Genomic DNA, 24,329 nt, shown 5'->3' with positions numbered 1-24,329 from the left:
CCTGATCTCTTGGTATATGTTGAGGGCACACATTTGCACAAATGCAGAGTCTCACAGTCTTCAGTGAGTTCCTGTAGTGAATTACTGCACGTGTGCTTCCATCTAGTGGTCAGCCTCAGTATTCCAAGCCATATTATTTTGGCAAATATATAGTCGTTAGGCAGGGCACATCCACACACTGTTACACACACATTATGCAATGGGTTATTTTTCCTCATAAGTTAGGACAAGCACACATCAGACAGGAATTCAAGCATAGTGCCAAGGAAAATATACTCTCCCATGTGTCCCGAACGTTTTATTAGACACAAATGTGTTTCTGTGTTTTAGCAACATCAATAAGTAACGAAGCAAGAATGTAAATAAAAAAAATGATGTCAAATATTATGTCAAATATATATTTTTCATTTTGGTTTCAAATATGAACAGTTATGTCCTTCTAAAGGTATATTTTAAGCAGCCATGCTCACCACACACTACTCTCCTTATGAGGGCATCTGGTCCCCAGTATACATTCCAGCCAGCATGCTAACTCTGTGTGTGTACACACACACACACACACACACACTCACACACACACACTCACTCACTCACTCACACAGAGGAACCTCAAATGCCTGTGCAGCTACATGCAGTACATTATATTAAAGGTGTAAAAGTCATCATTTCATGAACTGTGTTGTCACTGAGTCACTTTCCCTGATTATGTCTACATTTTTCAGCATACATTTAATGCATACATTTGCAGTTTAGTCCTAAATTAGGGTAATTTCATCTCTAATAAACTTCCCTAAACAAAAAAAGGTATCCAGGGTGAGATTCAGCCATAAACACGTGGTGCTGTGCTTCAGATACAGCGACGAATATCCCTTAATTTAACCCCCCAAAAATGCTTTAATTCGACAAACAAAACGTCTCACAGCCCACAGCACCCTATTTAGCAATCCATGACTCTCGAATCGACCTTTTAACCACAACAGTGCTCAACTTTAGGACAGCGCCACCTTCGCCTCACAGAACGACACCGCTACACGTCGCTCATGCCTGATATCATGTGCCGATCCGGGTACTTCGGCTCCAGCCAATCAACGTCAAGATGGGAGGAGCGTCACTGTAAATGCTGTTATTCTGGGGAAATCTGCTGTCGAGCGTCGTGTATCAGCCATCTTTTACATTTTCCGCAACGTACGTCGTAAAGCGGTGACAGTTTTGAAGTGTTTGCGGGGCTTCGGCGTCGTTTTGGCTCTATAAAACACAACGGCGCGATTAATCACACTACAAGAACGTGACCCGGGCTCTGTTGCGTCAAGCCCCGGAGCAGCCAATCAAAAGCGCTTCGTCCCGTGTGCGTAGCGCCGTGGGCGGAGCCAGAGCGACTCGGGGAGCGAGTGAGTTATATGGCCGAAAGAGCACGGGAGTGTCGCCGTGGGAAAAAACGCTCACGACCGGACTGAAGGAGGGCCGAGAACGACAACAAACGAGCTGGGGTTGCTGAGGATGAGCCTTTACTCTTCGTGACATGCGCTTGTTCCCTGCTTCGGTCTTCAGAAGCGTCTAAAAAGCGGTTTTCGCGACTGTTAATATTTACATAATCGGGACCGTTCTGGATGGTCTGCGCGCGCGCGCACGCACGCTCGCTCCCGTTTAGCCTGGCCCGAGAGCACGTTAGCTGGCTAAATATACACCATAACTTACTCGACCCCTGAATTAGCGTGTCGGGTCGAGCTTTTGAGCACATGTTCGCATGTTTTTGCGTGTTTTATTTCTTTCTCCGTCATTCTGAAAAACAAGTTATACAACAGGGAAGGGAAGTGCGGTGGAAAGCCCGGTCCTAAAGCCCGTCGCGTATTCGGCTCCAGGCGGGCGAGGCGAGCCTACTCGTGGCCAAATGGTTCAGCTGTGGCCGCTGTCCAAATCCTTTGACATGATGGAAAACGTCTTGTTAGAGCAAGGATAATTTGTCTTTTATTTTTTTTTACCGTTTCCACGTATTTACTCGCATATTACATTAAGACTGAGAAATAATTCCCTTTTAAGGGACTTTCCCCCTCTGGACCCTCTGTGACTGCATACACTGTTGTTGTTGTGGTGGTGAACGAGATCGCGTCAGAGCATTAGCTACATCCTTAAGGGTCTTGTCCAGTGAAGTAATGGTCGTACATACGATCCACTGGTTCAGGAAGGGCTTGAGGCTCCACGACAATCCTTCCCTCAGAGAGTCGATCCAGGGAGCGGACACTGTTCGTTGCGTGTACATCCTTGACCCCTGGTTTGCGGGATCGTCCAACGTGGGAATCAACAGGTGGAGGTGAGGAAGCAGTGTGTGCCCTGAAATGCACCTGAAGTGTACCATAGCAATGTAACTTCAGCCCTTATGTTCTCTACCCACAACCTGCATAGCAATCATGCACTCTTACATAGTACATTATGTCAATTAATAATAATAATAATAATAATAATATAGTTAAGGCCAAAATCCTGAGTACCATTGTAAAACAGTGTCCCATTGTAAAACAGTAGGGGTGGGCAATATGGGTGGGAAATTTTATTTATTAATTTATTTTAGTAAAGTGACTTTTCAACATTTGCTGCTCTACATCTGGTTAAAAATGACTTTTTTTTGCATTTGGTAATGAAAGAAATATCATGACTATCTATCAAAACTCTAAAATTATATTGAAAGGTGTATTAAGAGTATGATAACGTTTGCTGTATTTGTTATATATATTTGTATAATTTTGTTATAACTCTGTAAGGTTAGCTTTGAGAGAGTTTTAAAAAACTGTGGACATATGGTTGTTATTACCACCACTGTGAGCAACTGAGCATTTCCCATGAAACAGTCTGAACCATTCTTTTTCTATCAGAAAATTAGAAAAATCAAAATTGGAATTTTTCTGTCTTTACTTCTGTAAAGGTCAGGAGGTCAGGTTTGTGTCTGGAAGACCAAGACAAGGAGGTCAAATTAAAAAATAAAAAAAGAACCTGCAAAAGAGCTTCAGGAAGATTAAGCAGACTGTGCTGTTAGTAGTGCTATTCTACTGTGCAGCATTGTCTAGCACTCCTTTGGCTACAATGAGCTAAGGTATGTTTAGACATTAAAAAAAGAGCTCCTTTTGGACTCCTCATGCTTTTTGCAGCTTCAAAGTTAAAAAATGACCACCTCAGAAGTGTAAGGTTTTGCTATGTCCCTTGCATTTACCTAGTCTGAATATCATAATAAACCAGTGCAAGACAGCTCAAGATTCTCACATAGCTTGAATACTTGGAGACTACAATCTCTTAAACAAAAGGAAAGACTTGTTAAAGTCTAAATAAAAAAAGTACTCTTGCTTAAAATATTAAGGAACGTACATCATTAACTTGATGCCTTTTGGAATCAGGTCATCTTCACCTCACTTAGCTGTTCACAGTAACCCAATATTTTGATCAGATATCAGATATTGTGCTCAGGCATTCGCAGGAGGCCGTACACTGTACATTCTTAAAAGGGGCTCTTTCAGGGTTCTTCACTGAAGACACAGGTTCTGTGTTACACAGTGACAACTTCAGAGATAAGACAGCTTAAACTGCCAGCAAGTCGTAACAGTTCCGGAAAGAAGCAAGATCTCACTGCTGATACTCAGCTCAATGCACGGACTGTTGGGGACCTTTACTCTAGTTATGACAGGTTTGCATGAACCTCATTAGTCTTTCTTAGAGTCTCCTTCTGAGTGCGTCCCCTCCTTTTGTGTTTAAACCTTCAGAAGCTGCAGTTCTTACTCACTCACTGATGAAGTGAAAATTTGAAACATTAATCAACAAAAATGGTTCATTTAGTTTCTTTTACATTAATAATATAATAAATTTATTAGATAATAAAAGTTATTAGAAGTTTTTAGTTTGTATTGATAAGTACATGTCTGCACATACAGTCTGTGGAGTTTTACATTTTGTAAAATGGTACATTGCCCCAGTATGTAGCTATGACCAATGAATCAAGTCCAAAATGTTAGCAGATTATTTGCTTACAAATGCCTGTGCTTGTTGGTAAAAATCAATTAAGTGAACTCACACATTACATAACGATGATCTTTGGAAATTTGTGCAATGCGCAGAGATACATTTAACACTTAAAAATGAAAACTGCCAACAAAAGTGCTAACTTGCTGTTCCTGCTCAGGATTAGTTAGGAATAATTAATGTTGAAGTTTTTGGGTTATACATTTGTTTGAATTGGACCTCAGTTGGAATGGGAGGATTGGACCTCCGTTGGAATGGGAGGATTGGACCTCCGTTGGAAAGGAAGGATTGGACCTCCGTTGGAAAGGGAGGATTGGACCTCCGTTGGAAAGGGAGGATTGGACCTCCGTTGGAAAGGGAGGATTGGACCTCCGTTGGAATGGGAGGATTGGACCTCCGTTGGAATGGGAGGATTGGACCTCTGTTGGAATGGGAGGATTGGACCTCTGTTGGAATGGGAGGATTGGACCTCTGTTGGAATGGGAGGATTGGACCTCTGTTGGAATGGGAGGATTGGACCTCTGTTGGAATGGGAGGATTGGACCTCCGTTGGAAAGGGAGGATTGGACCTCTGTTGGAAAGGGAGGATTGGACCTCCGTTGGAATAGGAAAGTATATAAGAATAGTCCAAATGCAGTGTTTCACATTGTCAACAGAGTTTGCAGATTCCCTGCTTAAAATGCTATGAAATGTTACACTAAAAATGTATGTTAACTGCTAACAAAAGTGTCAAATGACTGTTTCTGCTCAGGAACAGTTACTAAGTTTTTTTTGTTATATTTGTATTCTTTCAAAAATATTATTTATTTCCAGTTTTCATTTTCAGCCCTTAAAGAGAATAATTTGTCACAGCTCATTGAAACAAGCAGAGAAATGGTCGAACTGTGAATTTAAATTTAAATAAGATTTTTAATCAGTACTATGTTTGCAAATGTGAGTGAAAGATGAGATACTATGATTGATATGTGTGAACATTATTTTTGTGTCTTGTGTCTAGTTGTGTCTAAAAAAAAAAAAAAAAAAAAAAAAAAAAAACATGCCCTAGAATTTGTTGCCATTCAGTTGCATTAGATACAGTACTTCCTGGCTTTCCCCTCTGGGTGTTCCTCTATGTTTGGTTATCTAAACCATTCAGTTGTAGGCCTCTTAACTCTTCTGTTACACTCCTTTTTCCATACAAGCGGTCATGTTCTTGCATGCTGTATTCTTCTTTTCTTTTTTTCTTTTTTTTTTTTGGCCCGTTCAAGACCACGTTTTTCATCAGCTTTGTCACAGTGTATATTTAAAAGACAGAAGCATCTTTCATCAACTGTGCTTCATTCCTAGCATATTAGCTGGACTTGCTCAGAGACCACCGCATTTCTTTCTGACCTATTTGGTCTCCTTTGTCCGGTGTATTTATTTAAGAGTTGAGGGTTTGACAGCTTTTAAAAATATTGCAATCCAAATCAGGCTGTACTGGCCAAGTGTGTTTGTACGTACAAGGAGGTTGTCTGTGGTTATACAGTAGCTGACAGTGCACTGTAATATAGGCCATAAACATTTCACACTTGGACTAACAGGGATGATCTGAGTATTACCACCCCCTCTCTCTCGCTCTCGCTCTCTCTCTCGCTCTCTCTCTCTCTCTCTAGCTAGAAAGTAGTTGGCTCCCAGGAACTTGGGTAGTCCCAGGACTACACTGCTCATTTTACATAATGTTTGTTAAACTTTTCATATCATCACAGTCATGCAAAAGCCTAAAATCTCAAATTTAAAAATCTGGTACTTCTTCTTTATGTAGTGTAAGAATATTCTAAGGAATGGACCGATACAAATGCTCCAAATTGACTTGCAATAAAAACCTTTACATTGACTTTCATTAAAGGGTAGGTACATTTTTACCTTCTGTAAACGCAGTGGATATGCTTAAGTCAAGGTGAATTTCTTGACACACAATCTTTTGATGTAATTCAGTACGTACTGTCACTACCTGCTGTCCTGTGGTTTATGTTTCTATTGTCTGAGGCACAGATATGGGTCAGTGTGTCAGAAAGGGGCTGTTGTAATGGCTACTATATGATTAGTGACTGGTTCCCCTACTGACCCCTATATACCTTCCTATAGACCCCAAACTGAAGTCACTACTGATAGGACAGGAACAGAACAGGCAAAATGACCCTGATGTCTTATCATATCTGGAGTAAAGATCAGCATTAGCATTTGACTAGCTTTTTTCCTTTTCTTTTTTTTTACCTCCATTAGAAATGAGAATTGGACCTTCATTAGAATTGTAGAGTTAGAATTTGACCTGTATTACTAACATGCATTAATTAGCTTGTGCTTTAGGTGTGCGGACACATCTGTATCTTTATTAGTCCCCAGTAAAACTTTAATGTAGATCTTTTTTTTTTTTTTTGCATAGAAAAGCAGTTTTACTTGACAGTAATCAAGGGTCACTGACAATTATGCTGATAATGGCAGTCAGTGCATACTTAAAAGGTTTAGATTTGAAGGATACAGATGTTTGATTTCTGCTTCATTATTTATCAAGCAAATGTCCTGGTGACATGACTGCTGCCACTCCAGCTTTGCAAATGTCAAATACATTTTTTATTATTGTAGTTGTAGTTCATCTATATCTGTGTGTGGGCAGCATGAGTTTAATGTATCATTCTCTAGTTTAGACTCAGTCTTGTATTTTGAGACTATGGCAGTGTGCCCACTTATTATTAGCAGAATAATGCAGTCTACTACTGGCCCTGTTCCCTGGCAACTGCCAAGGACACCACTAAAGCCAGCATAGCACAGGACAGCACTAAAGTCTGTAGGCTCTGTCTTTGTGGACGACACTGTTTGAGAAAAAGTGTAATTGTTGCTATATTGAGCAAAAGGAGTGCTAATGTTCTGTTCTCTCCACTTTATGGGTGTATATATGTGTCTGTGTTATATAACAATGAAGTGGCCACGAGATGGAAATTCATATCTAGAATGCTGGAGTGATGGTACAGTCATTTATCCTCAGCTTGCTGCTTTAATTAATCCAAAACATAAAAATGTTGTCAGGATTAAATGTTTCATTGTTTTGTTTTTTTGCACAAAGCCTGGCTAAGAATCTATGAATATTTATACATTTGGGCAAAATAAAGAATAAAAGTAGTCCCCTAACTATTAGAAAGTCATAGAGTGGGTGGCCCAGAACAGCCTGTCGTTATTCTGGCTAGAGTTTTTCTGCGGCTTAGGAAAATAAAGGCATGGAAAATTATGCTCTTCATTCTGACAGTGATTTTCCCTTCAGGTAATGATATACCACTATAGTGCTCTTGTTCACTTGACTTAAGTGCCTTTAGAGGTTTTACATTAGTCACCACTTGCCACAAGAGTAGCTTCAAGGCCCCTTTTTTCTTCCGTCAGTAACATTGCTATCTATTTTTTTTTATCCCCCCATTGTCATTGATTACCTGTCACAGCCCTATATAGAAGTCAGGTTTGGCAGTAGTACTAAATTCTGAATGTACAAAAATGTATGGCAATGTATTAGAATTCATTCCATCTCTCATTTTTGCCAATGGCATTTATATAATGGCTTTATATGGTCATTGTGCTAAATATTTATATAAATATTTCGTTTTAGTGAATATGTTCCTTTTCTTTTAACAGGCCATGTTAGACAGTGGAGTGTTATGTAGTTAATAATTATTGCATGGATCACCTTTGTGGAAATGCACTCTCTAGCAAGTTTTGGTTTGTTGACAGCTTGACTGGTTCATGCAATGTTTTAGAGTGCCAACAAATCAAATAAAGATTCAAGATTGAGCATCGGTTGGCCAGCAGTGTGGAGGCTGATGAGGGGTCAGCAGGGACGTTGGCCAGAGGTTTTCTGGAGGTTCACCAGAGGTAGCAGTGTGGTTGGCCAAAGGTTCTTGTGGGGCATGAGTCCAGGTGGGCATTTTACATGATGAGTAGACTTACATAATGGAGTACAGGCATCTATCCTTTTGTCCCAATGAGGCCTGAGGCCTTTTGTCCCTTCCACACCCACACGGATTAGCCTGCTGGTTTTAATTGCCATTGTGTTTCATTGTATTCAGTTCTGTGTAGAATGTTTAGAGCATAAAGGATTGTGTACGGTTTATCATTGTTTGTCTGTTGTGTCGGATGCCTAAGCTAGATTTGCAGAAGCTTTTTCATAGATCTAAATGTCCACAGCACAGCTTGAGGACACAATTAGTCATCTACAGTGACATAATACATTAAGAAGGGCTGGGATATTAGAACCTCCAGGTCACCACACAAAGTTAAACCTGTAGCTTTGTGGTTATGGATTTGTTGTAACTTGCCCCTGTAACACAGTCACATACCACAGCCTCCAAAAGTTTAGTTTTACTAGGCTAGAATGCCCCCCTGCCCTTGACGGTGAACCATTCAGAAGGTGTTGGGTGTTCCCTGTTTGAACAGAAACCGTCAGTCATGACAAGATGTTGTTGTTGTTGTTGTTTTTTTTTTTTATTATTAATCTGTAGTTTTCACAGAACATAAACAATATTAAAAGTAGAGCTGGGCAATATGACTATTGTATCGTATCGCAATATTTTTTGTTATTGTGGTATACAATATGTTTTATGTTTAAGTGTATCATGGATATTGTCAGTGCTTAAAAATGTACACTTTTACTGGATTTTGTCTACATGACAAAATATTGTGATAAATATTGTATATTGTGCAAAAAGATCTAATATTGTGATATAAAATGTTTCCATATTGCTTAGCGCTAATTAAAAAATAGGCAGTGCCTTGTGATGTATTCGTAATTACTCTCAAAGTCTATGCCTTGAGCTTGTAGAATTTGCAAACAGACCAGAATATATGACCATATATACTTGATTAACTGCATTGAATGGTGTAGTTTCCATCTATAAATCATAAAGGATCTGCCACTCCCCTCCTTTCCCTTCAGTGGATGAAATTGAATCTGTGTCTGCTGTAATAATTTACCTCTTCAGGCTGATCTGGGACCTCTTTCACTTTCTCTTTCATAATAAATGAGCTTAGAAGATGAAATGTCATAACTAGTCCAAGTACTGATCTCACCTAATGTACTTTTTCCACTGAGCTGCATTCAAAAACATCCCTTCCTAAAAGCAGGAAGCTCCAAAAGCCTTTTGCACATAAGGCATTGTATTAAAAACAGAAGGATGTTCTATTCACTTTGCCTGCCTTCAGTTTAAGCACTGCTGTGTGCAGTTAAGGTTCATCATGCAATTATGAGCTATTACACTAATGACCTCAAGCTGACTCTGTTTTGTTCACCACAATAATGTCCTCGATCACAGCGTTAAAATCCAGTGAATCAGAGTACCTTCTGTGCTGTTTATTTCAGGAGTTATTTAATGTTTTATACTGTGACTGCTGCTAAGTATACACTTTCTTGAGTGTTTTAACCCTGTTTTCTAAGTGAAAAGCTGTGTAGCCGGGTCAAATATACTTATTATTTCACATCTGTTCTTTTTTTTGTATTACACAGGTTTTTACTGCAGTGTCTGGAGGACTTGGACGCCAGCCTCCGCAAACTCAACTCCCGTTTGTTTGTAATCCGGGGCCAGCCCACTGATGTCTTCCCCAGGCTCTTCAAGGTACTTCAACATTTAGTACAAGAGAAATGCACTTATGATATTTAAGACATGCTGTATCATATATTTAATTTACACAATTAGTTTTTTTAAACAAATTTAATTTGTAGCTTCTTTTGGTTGCAATTTTTAGGTTGACCTTAAAACATGATCCAGACAAACTATTAATTAAGAGTGGGGAAAAAATATTGAGTGTGAATGTGCACAATAGCCCATAAACATGCTTTCACTTTTTATAAAGAAGGACAGCTTCAATGGACACTCTTAGACATAATGTGCTTTAAGTGATGCCATAGAACAACCACTTTTGGTTCTATAAAGAGCCATGATTGTAATAGTGTATGTAAGTGAACCTTTTAAAGGTCTAAAGAACCTCTGTTAACCATCTGTTAACCATCTGGAACCAGAAGTGTTTTTCTTAATGGCATTGCTCAAATAACTAAATAAGCAGAGTCTGTTTTGAGCTAAATTGTGAGATGAGCACTGGGAAGCACCTTGTAAAACTGGTGGGCTACATCCATTAACCCCCCCCCCTTTATTAAATATATAATTAATAATTAAACAGAACATTTCTGACTGACTTTAGCACATTGTTCGGGTAGCTAAATTGCTGGAGACTAGAACTAGTGCAGGCAATTTTTTTTTTATCTAAAAGACTTTTCTTTTAAACCACACTCAGGAGTGGAACATCACTCGCCTGTCTTATGAGTATGATTCAGAGCCATTTGGGAAGGAGCGAGATGCAGCCATTAAGAAGCTGGCCAGCGAGGCAGGCGTGGAGGTGACGGTGCGCATCTCCCACACGCTCTACGATCTGGACAAGTATGTACTTCTCAAACCATTACTCATTAACTCTTAGTCACAGAAATTGCTTCTCTGCCAAGAAATTTCCGAACAGTGAGGCTACTGGTAGACTGTAGTTATCCATTTCTTTTGCTTTGATGTTCTCCTAATCTCTCCTTGACTTCCTCCATTTCTTTCCCCCACATTGACTCTCTTTCTTAGGATCATAGAGCTCAATGGAGGTCAGTCTCCGCTCACCTACAAGCGCTTTCAAACGCTCATCAGTAGGATGGAGGCAGTGGAGACTCCGACCGAGGCCATCACAGCAGAAGTCATGGGCTCCTGCACCACACCTCTTTCTGATGACCATGATGAGAAGTTTGGGGTGCCTTCCCTGGAGGAACTTGGTGGGTCTCTTGCTTTATTCATTAAATTGACATCTCTGCTCTGAAATGCTGTGTTGCTAGGTTGGACAACATTTACAGAATGTTGCAAATCTGTCATTTAGGCAAATGGTAAAATTGTTTAAATAATATGTATGTTTCAGAGTTTATTCACATATTATATATGTGTGTAAGGCCACACCATTAGGATAGAATAGTTGTAGTTATTTTGTCAAGTAGTATAAATTTTAGGGATAAATATATTCAGGTACACTGGAGGGTGCTAATGCCCTTGTGTTTGTTAATGTTGCCTCTATGAGTAGATGTGTAGAAGTCCAGTCACTGATTTGCTCTGCTGGGACTTAATAGTGGCCAATGTAGCAGTTTGAAATGAATAACTCGCCCTTTATTAGGGTGTTTAGATAGGCAGTGAGTGAATTGCTATTTCACCAGGCCAGAAAACTATACAGCTATTAAGCAAGTGTGTATTGACTCATTATGACCCACAACTCCCTGTCGGTTAGCTTGTGACCTCTTACTATGGAGCCCTGGGCCAGTGATTTCAGTTGATGGAACAGAGAAACCCCTAGCTTTGCCATTCATCAGTTGGATCCGTTGCCTGAATTGAGTTAGGAAACTAGGTCAGATCTCATCTTCTGTCATGGAAATGGAGATGACTGGTCACCATTTTCTCACCAAAAAAAGTTCCAGCAGTTGAACAAAAGCTCACCACCTTGCAAGGATGTTTATTATTGGATAACCATTTAATTGTGCCACCTAAATTATGACCATATGTTTTAGTTATGCACAAGAGAACCAGGGCATGAAGTTACATACAGCTGATAGTAAAAAAAATCATGATGATGCACTATTGAGGGGCACATGTTTTTTTGGTATATGTGCCTGATTCAAATGGTCTGAAGTCCACCTTGTGAATGTAACGCGTGTGTGTGTGTGTAGGTTTTGACACAGAGGGGTTGTCTTCAGCTGTGTGGCCTGGAGGAGAGACTGAAGCCCTCACTCGCCTTGAGAGACATCTGGAGAGAAAGGTTAAAAAGCCTTATTGATTAACATTTCCAAGCTGAATTTTTCATCAATGAGCCGGTTACCCATTTAAAAAAATAATTTGACTACTTGAGTTTTATGTAACACATAATGCATTAAAAAGAAACCTCCACAAGACTGCTCTTAAAAAAGAGAATAGAATTCAAGAAATAGCATTTGTTTGGAGTTTAAACTTCACCATTTTGTCACAAGTGTTAGATGTGGTGTGTGACTAATGCAAATCTATCACTTCACAGGCATGGGTCGCCAACTTTGAACGTCCCAGAATGAATGCCAACTCCCTGTTGGCCAGTCCCACTGGCCTCAGCCCCTACCTGAGGTTTGGCTGCCTCTCGTGCCGACTCTTTTACTTCAAGCTCACTGACCTGTACAGGAAGGTATGGATTCCAGTATATTATACATCACTTATAGTGAATTCTCACATTGGGTCGCAATGCAGTTTATTATATAAAAGAGTTAAATGGACTTCACCATGAAGTTCACATATTAACAGAAGCGAAGGAACTGTAACCTAGTGATCATTTCTATGTAAAGTGAATGAGTTTCTGGGGCAGATACTGAGTGAAACCCAAATTTGAGGGTAAACATTCAGTCAATGCAGTCAACCTAATCTCTGCTGTCCTTGTCTCCTCTTGTCTCTCAGGTAAAGAAGAACAGCTCGCCTCCTCTCTCCCTCTATGGCCAGCTACTGTGGCGAGAGTTTTTCTACACAGCTGCCACCAACAACCCTCGCTTTGACAAGATGGAGGGCAACCCCATCTGCGTGCAGATGCCTTGGGATCGCAATCCTGAGGCACTGGCCAAATGGGCAGAGGGCAGGACAGGCTTCCCCTGGATTGACGCCATCATGACCCAACTGAGGCAGGAGGGATGGATCCACCACTTGGCCCGACACGCCGTGGCCTGTTTTCTCACACGTGGAGACCTGTGGATCAGCTGGGAGGAGGGCATGAAGGTACCTGGATCTTAATGATATGAACTAGGGATGGGTAGTTACTTGCTTTATCCAGTAGGTGTCACTGCAGTACAACACAGCATCCCTACAGAGCATAATAAAACACTGTTTACCTGTTATCTTGTGCTACAAGGTGTTTGAGGAGCTGCTGCTGGACGCAGACTGGAGTGTTAATGCAGGCAGCTGGATGTGGCTCTCCTGCAGCTCCTTCTTCCAGCAGTTCTTTCACTGCTACTGCCCAGTGGGCTTCGGCCGCCGCACCGATCCCAATGGTGACTACATACGGTGGGTCGCCCAGTTGCACTGTTGCAGTACACTATTGCTTCAATTACAATATGGGATATGTGGCACAAACTGCTGAGAACTGGCAATATTTTGTGTTATATTCTTAGTCTTAATCCATTCTTGGATTATAGTTTTTTTTTCCTGTGGTCAACTGAGTTTGACCTTGCAGTGGTTCCAGTATACACTGGAAAGCAGAATACTGAACAATCTGACCCATCTTGTCATATAGGCGGTACTTACCTGTCCTGAGGGGATTTCCTGCCAAGTACATCTACGACCCCTGGAACGCCCCAGAAAGTGTGCAGAAAGCTGCCAAGTGTGTGATAGGTGTGCACTACCCCAAGCCTATGGTGCATCATGCAGAGGCCAGCCGCCTCAATATTGAACGCATGAAACAGATCTACCAGCAGCTGTCCTGCTATCGAGGCCTAGGTACGTCAAGCTAACAAGCCTTTAATGTACTAAGTACTGCACAGACGAAAGATAAGATCTGTACGAAAGATGTTTGCATAGCCTAGAAATTTGGTAATTTCTAGTTCAAATGTAATGTTTGATTAAAAATAAAAAATTTTTTTGGAGGTAATGTTTTTCCCTTAATGAGACTTGACTCTCTTAGGACTGCTGGCCACGGTGCCGTCCAACCCTAATGGAAATGGAGAGAACTCCTCAAACATGATGGGTCTCCCTGCTGCAGAGACCTCCCAGGAGGCTGCTGCATCCTCAGGTAATATTAAACCTCCTGGACGCTGTTCTTTAAAGGAGCAGTTCCCTCAAAAGTGTAGATGATTGTGAATGTTTACAGGAGCTAGTTAACAGGAATAGCCTCTGCCTTCTTTTTGTTAAAACAGAAAACATGTCATCTGATTCCAGTTAAACTCCACAGAAAGTCAGTCATGCTTAGCCGTCATGCTTAGAACTGGCTTAGCTGGTTTTGTACAAACCTCACACAAGCACAAGCAGCTCTTTTTTTATATTTATTTATTTTAACACCACATTCATGAACCTCTAAATTAAACTGTAGTGAAAACAAAAACCTTGTTTTTCTTGTAGGGTACCAAATGTCCGGTAACTCTCAAGGGGAATGGCACAGTGGGATGATGGTGTACTCCCAAGGGGAGACACAACCCAGCAGCAGCACACAACAAGGTACACGCACACAGATGTGTATATCGCTGCTGTCCAATGAAAAACATGTATCTCTGTTTTTGTCTTTTTTTAGTCATTTTTAAGCCATTGTTAGCCATTGTTTGAACCCTTTAGCTGCTCCGTACACTCTATCACCAATAGAAATGCTCTAAATTACATAGAGTAAACTCTTATTTTATCTTTCATTCGAAGTTGAGAACATTTTTACCTTCTTCAATAAATTCATCATTTTCGAGATGCATGTTTTTCATTGGACAGCAAGGATACGCTGTGAAATCCTTCTTGCATATTTCTAACAGTGGATCTTATATCTTTAAATAAAAAGCAATAGTGGACTGAGAGAGCCTTGAAACACAAAACGTCATGCAGTCATTTAATTTATTTAAGGGGCAATGTGCTCAAAACACGTAATTGATTTGAAGTCAGCCTTCTAAAAGTAAACGGACTTATAATGAGGTTCGCCATAAAGTTATGAAAGAGCAGATTAGACCATCGTCAAAGACGGTTATTATTTCAGTCTAAAACCCATTTCTAAGAGCATTTATGTTTATGTCTCTATAGTATGCAACCAATGAACCAACCCTTTTCCCCATACCCCACCAATGAATGGGGATTTTTAGATTATTATGAATTTTTATTTATTTATTTATTTTAAATAAAGCCCATCTCTAAAAGCATGTATGTTCATGTCTCTATAGTATAAAACAGAAGGGAGAAAATTGCATGCTTGGGGGAGCAAGCAGATATAATGTTAACCATAAGAAGCATCTTGCTTGTCTTACCCGAATGTTCCATAGGTGAATCTGTCAGATGTAGAGCAGTTTGGCAAAGTAAACTGTGAAACTTTAAATATTTCTTACACATTTCTAAGCACATCCTAACTGGCCATTCTGCTTGTGTGCAGGTTATTCTGTCAGCATGCCTGGTTAATTTGCAGATACGTCCATCATCACTAGGATGTTAAATGATAGTAGGATATTAAAAGTGTTTGAATCACAAGGCTCAAGTAGCAAATTGTTAAGAGTCTTTGTGGGCAAAAATAATAAATAAATAAACGTAAGAATTCTAAGCACATTCTAACTAACCTTTCTGCTTGTGTGTAGGTTATTCCGGCAGCAGCAGTGGAATGTTGTGTTACAGGCAGGATGCTCAGCAAATGCCTGGTCCTGTGCTACAGAAAGGTAAAGACCTCCAGAAATAAGTTATGCTTTTCAAGAGACAGTCATTACATTGCAGACATCAGTCCTTTTTATAATGAGACAATAAAACTTCCACTAGAAAATACTTCTGAACAGTTTTTATTTACAAGTCAAATGTAAATATTAGTAATCCAGCCCTGCTGATTTCTAATGGAGGGTCCTATAGGTAATACCAACAAAACCATCATGGAAATAAGCTGACAGTCTCTTTAGGTCTACATATTAAATTTCCCTTTATTTACATTGAGTGACAAGCAAGCAGTGATTGTTGTAGAACACCGGGAACTAGACATATGTAATGCTTTGTTTCTAAGCTTGACTAGGCATTCAGAAGCATAACACGCATGTGTCTTTGTGTTTTGTAGGGCGGGGGCTTCACTCCAGCATGACTCAGACCTCTGGCAAACGTCACAGTGAAGAGTCTGGACCCAGCACAGGCTCAAAGGTTCAGAGGCAGTGCAGTCCCTAAAGAAGGTTCTACCATTTTCAATTAAACACTAATCATGATCTATCTCTAGCTTTAATGATAACTCTTTGTCTCTGCTTTCAGCTTCATAAAGTCATTTGTTTGTGTTCTCAGATGTGGACAAATTGACCTGGAACAACAGCAGTAACCTGTTACACACGCACACACACACACACACACACACACACAAATATATATTATGTTTTTGTTTTCTTTTGTTTGGATGAGGTTGTGGGTATTAGGAGTGCATGATCCTCCCTGTAAGCACATCCACACATTTTTAAACAGTTGGACTGTATAAAACGATCACTTGGACTACACCCAAGCAGATGCCAGCATTCTAACCAGCTTTGGAAAAAAAAGTAAATTAAAAAATTGTGGTTCACTGCCACACTGTTCTGTCAATGTTGAGGGAGTGTGATGAGTGTTGGCACTCCTCTTGGGACAGAAACCCTTCTGTATATAAGAATTTGTTTGATTACTCACATACAAACTGTACATATTTGATATTGTATGTGCTTTCTCTATTTCATGTAGTCATAGACCCATTGATATATTTTTGATATAAATAATCATTGTGGATCAACTGTAATCTGTTCTTTTTTTGCATATGTAAACATTAAAGAGCGTTTGTAGTCTGCCCATTCAGTACATGGTTGAGGCTTCTCTCTGTCTGCTTGTTTCTGGCGCCAACACTCTCCTCAGTTCTTCTTTAGGTTTCTCTCCGTCTCTCCTCATCTCTGTCTCACAAGGATGTTTTCTAACCCTCCTTTTTTGTCTCTCTGTTGTTTCTCCTCTCTGCTTGTCTTGTCTCTCTCAGCTTCAGTCCCCATCTTATAGTTGTCATCATTGTACGCTAAATCAGGGTGTTCTCCATCACTTTGTGCTTCTTGTCCACTCATGTTGTGCTTGTTTAATAAATAAAGTTTAAATGTAAATTGCCTCTTTCGTTCTTTCCACTGAAAGAAATGTGCTGTTTCTCAGTCTAATCTCTGTTCTAAATGGCTTCACTCATCACAGATAAATATCAGTAAGTATGATGCCATTTCACAAGTCTATTTTACAACCCTGTTATTTTGCCTCAGAATGGAACACACTGACTCTTTTATTGGAGGGCTTGTGAAAACTCAACTATAAACTCTGCTTTTATTGGAGCTAAGATGAGCTCACAGAAGCTGAATATTATAGCACAGATTTAACAGTAAAACAAACACTACTAATTCCAGAATCTACTGGATGGTGTTCAGTATTCTTTCAGTGCAATGTGGTGTTAGCAAGCTTAAGAGATTGTAGCTGGTTAGCTTTTAGCCTTGCCCCAATTTGCTTCCCTGGGTGTGCTTTGCTTTCTGACTTGCGTTTTTCTCCAGTTTGATTCAGCTGAGGTAGTCCAGTTTGTTTTCGAGGGAGTGGACGCTAGTGGACGATTTCCATTTTCTTGCCCCCAGCCTTCGCTTCGTCACATGCTGAGTTTGACCTTCTGCTTTGCAGATATGAGGCTGTTGATGTCAAGTTCCTGCAGGCCCATTCCCCTTTTAGTCGTACTGAGTGGCAAAGCAGCTCCATTTATTAGAGAAAGCGGCCAAACCGGGACTGAATCAAGTGATTTTCTGCTCAGGTTAAAGGCAGTGGGGCTCGGCAGCAATCCAACCAAATTACTAAAGAACCAATGGTCCATGGATAAATGATGAGCCAGGCTGCTTATGCTTCACTCCTCTTTTGGCTGACATGTAATGGTAATAGTACATCAGTTGTCCCTGCATGGTACCAGGCCCAACAGATGTAGCTTCAAGGCTCCGCAGTCCTGTCTTCCCATCCCCAAACTAAGGAACCAGCCCTTCTCCAGTCCTTCTCCACCGGTAATAGTACATCGGTAATAGTGCCACTCAGTGCGACTGAAAGGGGAATGGGCCTGCAGGAACTTCACATCAACAGCCTCATGTCTGCAGAACAGAAGGTAAACCAGTAAACCAGCCCTGACTCCCACACCCCACCAATGAATCAGCCCTACTCCATTACTCCATCAGTGAACCAGCCCTTATCCCATATTCCACCAATTAACCAGCCTTGTCTCTCATACCCCTCTAGTAAACCCTCATTACTCCCATACCTCACCAATGAACCAACCTTTTTTCCCAAACCCACCAATGAATGAGGATTTTTAGATTATTCTGAAATATTAATAAATGTATTATTTATTTATTTCCATGTTTCTTTCAAAACACTAGTTGCAGGTAGAGAGTATCTTTAAACAGAACATTTACAGTGGGGAGAACAAGTATTTGATACACTGCTGATTTTTCAGGTTTTCCCACTTGCAAAGCATGTAGAAGACTGTAATTTTTATCATAGGTATCTTCAACTGTGAGTGATGGAATCTAAAACAAAAATCCAGAAAAATACATCGTATGATTTTTAAATAATTAATTTCCATTTTATTGGGGGAAATAAGTATTTGATACACCAGAAAAAGAAACTTCATATTTGGTACAGAAACCTTTGTTTGCAATTACAGAGATGAGACGTTTCCTGTAGTTCTTGACAAGGTTTGCACACACTGCAGCAGGGATTTTGGCCCACTCCTCCATACAGATCTCCTCCAGAGCCTTCAGGTTTCGTGGCTGTCGCTGGGCCACACGGACTTTAAGCTCCCTCCAAAGATTTTCTATTGGATTCAGGTCTGGAGACTGGCTAGGCCACTCCAGGACCTTAAGATGTTTCCTACGGAGCCACTCTTTAGTTGCCCTGGCTGTGTGTTTTGGGTCGTTATCATGCTGGAAGACCCAGCCACGACCCATCTTCAGTGCTCTTACTGAGGGAAGGAGGTTGTTGGCCAAAATCTCACGATACATGGCCCCATCCATCCTTCCCACAATACGGTGCAGTCGTCCTGTCCCCTTTGCAGAAAAGCATCCCCAAAGAATGATGTTTCCACCGCCATGCTTCACGGTTGGGATGGTGTTCTTGGGGTTGTACTCATCATTCTTCTTCCTCCAAACATGACGAGTGGAGTTTAAACCAAAAAGTTCTATTTTTGTCTCATCAGACCACATGACCTTCTCCCATTCCTCCTCTGGATCATTCAGATGGTCATTTGCAAACTTCAGACGGGCTTTGACATGCGTTGGCTTGAGGAAGGGCACCTTGCGTGCACTGCAGGATTTTAATCCTTGACGGCGTAGAGTGTTACTGATTGTTTTCTTTGAGACTGTGGTCCCAGCTCTATTCAGGTCATTGACCAGGTCCTGCCGTGTAATTCTGGGCTCATTCCTCACCTTCCTCAAGATCATTGATGCTCCACGAGGTGAGATCTTGCATGGCGCCCCAGACCGAGGGAGATTATCCGTTATTTTGCATTTCTTCCATTTTCTAATAATTGCACCAACAGTTGTTGCCTTCTCACCAAGCTGCTTGCCTATTGTCCTGTAGCCCATCCCAGCCTTGTGCAGGTCTACAATTTTATCCCTGATGTCCTTACAAAGCTCTCTGGTCTTGGGCATTGTGGAGATGCTGGAGTCTGACTGATTGAGTGTGTGGACAGGTGTCTTTTATACAGGTAACGAGTTCAAACAGGTGCAGTTAATACAGGTAATGAGTGGAGAACAGGAGGGCTTCTTAAAGAAGAAGTAACATGTCTGTGAGAGCCAAAATTCTTACTGGTTGATAGATGATCAAATACTTATTTCCCCCAATAAAATGGAAATTAATTATTTAAAAATCATACAATGTATTTTTCTGGATTTTTGTTTTAGATTCCATCACTCACAGTTGAAGAGTACCTATGATAAAAATTACAGTCTTCTACATGCTTTGCAAGTGGGAAAACCTGAAAAATCAGCAGTGTATCAAATACTTGTTCTCCCCACTGTATGTGACTGAACCAGTTGAACTGGTAAAGCTTCCTGAAAGTGAACTCAAACTAAACACACAGCAGCAGTCCACACTGAGAGTTTGAGTGTGTGTGTGAGGTCAGTGTTTTTCACACTTGTATTTTAGCAGTGTAAGACACTAATTATTAATGATTCTACTGGATTTACGTGAGGTCTTACATTATGATATTCATCCTGCTGTGCGTGTTCTGCTGTGTCGTGGAGAGGACAAGTGCTGGTATGTAAATTCTCAAGTTGTCTTCAGTTACTGACTGATCACTTTGACGGTCTGTACATAAAAAATCTGGTCATTGACCTTGTTTTATCAAATGGACAGTAGCATGTATATTATCAAATAATCAAATATATAGCATGTTTGATCAAATGGACAATAACATGGATGATTTAATCTAATTGTTTTTACATGAAAATGCATTCACTACAAAACCCAGCATCTTCTGAATCTATCTGCCAGTCAACTAAAGAGATGTTGAAAGGTTTTCAGACTTTTTAAGAGTTTAAAACAGTTGGCAGACTTTACAGCTTTCTTTACTAAACTACAGTTAAAAAGCACATGTAAACCATGCTGAGTTTCAGTTTTACAAAAAACAAAAAACAAAAACAGAGATGTTAAGTTATTACAAACAACTGAAAATCAATAATGCACAGTTAAATTTTAAATGAACTTATATTCCCCAAAACACATTTCTGAAATGCTTTAGAAAAAAGGTCCCTGCATGAAAGGTTGAACGACTTTACAGAAATGAAAACATCACACTGAGCTGGGTGACGTTAGTGCTTCAACACAGTTTGTTTATAGAAAACACTTTAATTTACAGTATTTAAAAAAAGAAAAAAATTAACAACCTTAAAAGCGTTTAAAGCTACTACATCTGTTTTGTGGAAACTGTGGTTAAGTGAAGGTAAACATGACCCGAATATTTGTGTGTGTGTGTGATGTACTACAGCTGTACATTACCCCTCGTGTTCATTATGAATGATTAGAAGGATGTAGATTATAATACAGGTCTGTTTTTCTGACTCTGCAGAGAAACACACTCTGCAGTATTTGTACACACTGCGTTCAGCACCTGAGGATGATCCAGAGTTTGAGATCACGACAGTGTTTGATGGTCTCATCATCTCTCACTGTAAGAGCCCCCGTTTGGTAGATGAGTCCAGACAGGACTGGATCCAGCAGGCCTTCACAACTGAAGAGTGGAAGAGTAGAGACTTGTTCTGTGAGAGTGAATATTACTCTCACAGGACTCTGAAGAAGAAGATTGAAGATGTAATCAATACAACCAAAGGTAAGATTTGATTTTTTCCACTGCACTGAATGTAAGTCATAAAAGAAAAGAGAGAAAAGAAAGAAGAGCAAAGAGTTATCCCAGGGTGTGAGAACCAAAACAGTGTCAAATTATGGACAGTCTTAAGGTTGCAAGCTCATCTCCAAAGATATCAATGTTCCTGTCCACTGTGTGCAATTTCATAGAGATGTTTGCAGGCCATGGCAATGAAGCTGAACTCCCTGGGTATGGACAAAAGAGAAGAATAGATGTTGTTGAGGTTCTTCATGCTCATGCCTTTACTTTAGTAAGACCTCAGCGCAAAAAAATGATGTAGTGATGTAAACATGACCAGAAACGTTAGCTAGCTACCAAGACTTTGACTTTGCTCAAGTGCTGTTATGGTGGTACAGTGCTCAAATACAAGTTACAATAATAAGCCTTGTTGTAAAATATTTGTATTTTCATGTAGGTATCATCCAGAGAGAGAGAAGTTGTACTGCAGATGATTCAGTGGTCCATATGAGTGACAGGTGGGGGGTCAATGGTGAAGATTTCTTCACTCTGGATCCAAATACTCTGAAGTGGAGTTCTGACTCTGCACTGGCGAGAAGCATACAATCAGACTGGAACCAGATAAAGTTCATGACTCCGTCACTGAAGGACTTTGAGCTGTATCAGTGTGAACCATCCCTGATAAAGCTGAAGAAGAAGAAAGAGAAGTATTTGAATTCAAACTCACGTGGGTTTTTCTTTAGGATCATTTGTAGAATCACTGGTGCAGTTTTTACAATACATTTTTATTTTATCCGAGGAATCTGTTCTAAATTTTCTGTTAACTGAAGCTACACTTGTTTTTCCTTTTGTTCCAGGTCCTGAAGTTTATATTTTTGGCAAGCCTTTTCATGACAGAGACACAGTATCTCTACGATGTTACATCAGTCACAAGTATTTCCCAGCAGTTCGTGTTCGTCTGACTCTGGACGGGGTGGTGCTGAAAAATAATGTTAAAATATCCAGTCCAGCTCCAAATATGGACGGATCAGTTCAAATTAGACTTGAGACAGAGACCAGCATCAAAGAACCTGACCGCTATCATTGTGTGGTGGACACAGACAATCTGCATATTACTACAGGATGGGGTAAGCACCTTCAATGTAGTTGTAAATGTGGCATCTTAGTCCACAAACCATTAGAATGTTAAAGTCACACAAACACACACTTCAGAGCTATTGCACAGCAGCACAGTAGGATTCAGCCTATGCATTTGACCCATCTGTAGTAAACACCCACACGCACACAAACACACGAATGAAGATATCGTTAGTACACACACCTAACTGCTTATTATACTGTTATTACTCCTAACTGTTTTTAACTCCTTGAATAACATATTATGAAACTGCAGAAGGTATGTAGCGTTAAAGAGGTTATGTGATCTGTGATCTGTCTGTGTATAGATGGACAGACCTTGGACAAAACAACTCAAAGTGGTGTCCCTGATGAGTTTGGAAAACATGAATTTTCCAACATATGGATTTTTCTGATTTTGGTTTTGGCTGCTGTCGGAATTACATGCTTCGTTGTTGTGGCCGTAAAGTGTAAAAAAGGTAAGACTTTTAAGTGGCAGTGTTGTTTAGCCCATCGGAACTGCACGTTTAGAGTTTTGTTTTGCTGAATTTTTTTGTCAATTTTACAGATTACAACCCAAGGACTATCAACATTGCAGTGACGTTTTTCCTCCGTTATGTTCTAAGTGATGAAGAGTGGGAAAGAAGTGTTGAAGTTGATGATGAGTTCTTTCCTAGGTGGCCTATAGGAGTCTTCAGTACTTTACTGAAAAACTCTGACCCCAGTCCCACATGAAAATCTACATGTCTTTTGTGTGTTAACTTGGCCTAGTTAACAAACTGGTAAGGCTATGCTACACTTACAAGAGATAAGGGTGAAGAGCAGATGAACATAAAGGTCTCTTTCAGTCACTGTGGCTTAGAGATTAGAGATTTTAATCTCAGCACCACAAAACATAAAGTGCTCTCTGATTAATTCTGTGAAAAATCACAGATTGTGAATGAGCTGATGAGACAAGATTCTTACATGACTGGTCAGGCCTAAAGAAATCTGCTTGTTACATTTTTTGGTACTGCAGGCCTATCAGTACAGCTCTGTTTTTCATTTTCCGAATGACTGTACAAAACAGTTGTATGCAGTTTAAAGAAGCTACAACAGACATCTGTTCTAACTCATACTATGGAAATGTTTCTTTTTTTAGAAGCAGAACTCCACTATACTGTGCATTTTTTTTAAAAGAACTGTTCATCATGAAAAAATATGATGCTATATCTCTGTGTACTTCGGTAACAAAGATTCTATGCAGTCATCTGTACGTTTTACGTGCACCTACATATACTCATAAAAAATAAAAACTCTTTTATAAAGCGCTCTGCACTTTGATACTTCTGCACTGTTTTTCAGTGGTACCTTTTCATGTTAATAATAAATGTAGACATGCTTGCTATGTGTTTACTGTACAACCGTATTGTTATCTCCTGTGATTGTTGAATTCATGGTGATACTGCATTACACGAGCATGCTGTAACCCAATAAACTGAGTTTAGCTGCAATTGCAGAGTGTAATTTCTGGGGCTAATCCAGTACTCACAGTCTGTCGAACAGTCAGGGGTCCAATAACAGGTAGGTAAAACAAAAGGGAAACCCATAATCACATCTCCAAGAACAAAGCAAGGGTCGGAACACAGAAATATACAACACCAAAGACTAGTTACGGTAGTAAACAGCTACACAGACAGGGTTTTCTTGTATTTTCTTTTTTTTTTTATTATTCCTTGAAGTTCACTTAAAATTTATGGCAACTTATGTGGCTTTATGTTCCAAAAATGGTCAAAATATCCTTTTTTGTAATCACCTGTGATTAATTAAAAAATCACTTAGAACCTGAAATGCTCCTGAGAACTGCAGCATGAATGGGATTAATAACGTGCAGATTATCCTCAGAATGTCAGTGACAGACAGTGCTAAATATTATTAGGCAATTACTGAATCACCCCCCCCCCCCCTTGTGGCACAGATGTATTGTGCAAGCCTAGAGACACATTGAAAGTGGAAGAATCATGTGGACTGAGGCAGTGGAGTAATATTACAGGGCTTTACGCAGATATGACTAAAATATGACTAGTTATACAGTATTAGGCAGTTGTCCTGTCCGCTTCACCAAAGTTACATAGTGCAGTCAGCAGCGTACAGAGCCCAAAGTAGCAATA

At 40.1% G+C, this 24,329-nt stretch overlaps 2 protein-coding genes across 2 annotated transcripts; both read left to right on the top strand.

Annotated features, from left to right (window-relative positions):
* The first annotated feature begins 1,354 nt into the window (after positions 1–1,354).
* On the top strand, positions 1,355–16,831 carry cry1a (cryptochrome circadian regulator 1a). The gene is made up of 14 exons (XM_072673079.1): positions 1,355–2,308; positions 9,506–9,614; positions 10,291–10,433; positions 10,617–10,801; positions 11,738–11,826; positions 12,079–12,219; positions 12,486–12,797; positions 12,931–13,082; positions 13,312–13,514; positions 13,699–13,806; positions 14,133–14,228; positions 15,332–15,409; positions 15,793–15,901; positions 16,008–16,831. The coding sequence occupies exons 1-13, from the start codon at positions 2,151–2,153 to the stop codon at positions 15,894–15,896; spliced, it is 1,878 nt and encodes a 625-aa protein (XP_072529180.1). The 5' UTR covers positions 1,355–2,150; the 3' UTR covers positions 15,897–15,901; positions 16,008–16,831.
* A 3,111-nt stretch (positions 16,832–19,942) lies between these two features.
* LOC140549732 (uncharacterized) lies at positions 19,943–22,914 on the top strand. The gene is made up of 6 exons (XM_072673476.1): positions 19,943–19,997; positions 20,809–21,069; positions 21,521–21,790; positions 21,921–22,190; positions 22,509–22,658; positions 22,748–22,914. Exons 1-6 carry the CDS (start codon positions 19,943–19,945, stop codon positions 22,912–22,914), a joined length of 1,173 nt encoding a protein of 390 aa, XP_072529577.1.
* Positions 22,915–24,329: the final 1,415 nt, after the last annotated feature.

The sequence above is a fragment of the Salminus brasiliensis genome, chromosome 2 (genome assembly GCF_030463535.1).
Source record: "Salminus brasiliensis chromosome 2, fSalBra1.hap2, whole genome shotgun sequence".
Taxonomy (NCBI): Eukaryota; Metazoa; Chordata; class Actinopteri; order Characiformes; family Bryconidae; genus Salminus; species Salminus brasiliensis.
Note: the sequence above shows the minus strand (reverse complement) of the source record. Positions and strands in the feature narration are given on the sequence as shown.

Coding starts and splice junctions, on each gene's coding strand:
- cry1a (XM_072673079.1), top strand. CDS start 2,151: ATGGTCGTACATACGATCCACTGGTTCAGGAAGGGCTTGAGGCTCCAC. Junction 10,802..11,737: donor GCCTTCCCTGGAGGAACTTG/GTGGGTCTCTTG, acceptor GTGTGTGTGTAG/GTTTTGACACAGAGGGGTTG. Junction 13,083..13,311: donor CCCAATGGTGACTACATACG/GTGGGTCGCCCA, acceptor CTTGTCATATAG/GCGGTACTTACCTGTCCTGA.
- LOC140549732 (XM_072673476.1), top strand. CDS start 19,943: ATGATATTCATCCTGCTGTGCGTGTTCTGCTGTGTCGTGGAGAGGACA. Junction 21,070..21,520: donor TGTAATCAATACAACCAAAG/GTAAGATTTGAT, acceptor ATTTTCATGTAG/GTATCATCCAGAGAGAGAGA. Junction 22,659..22,747: donor GGCCGTAAAGTGTAAAAAAG/GTAAGACTTTTA, acceptor TCAATTTTACAG/ATTACAACCCAAGGACTATC.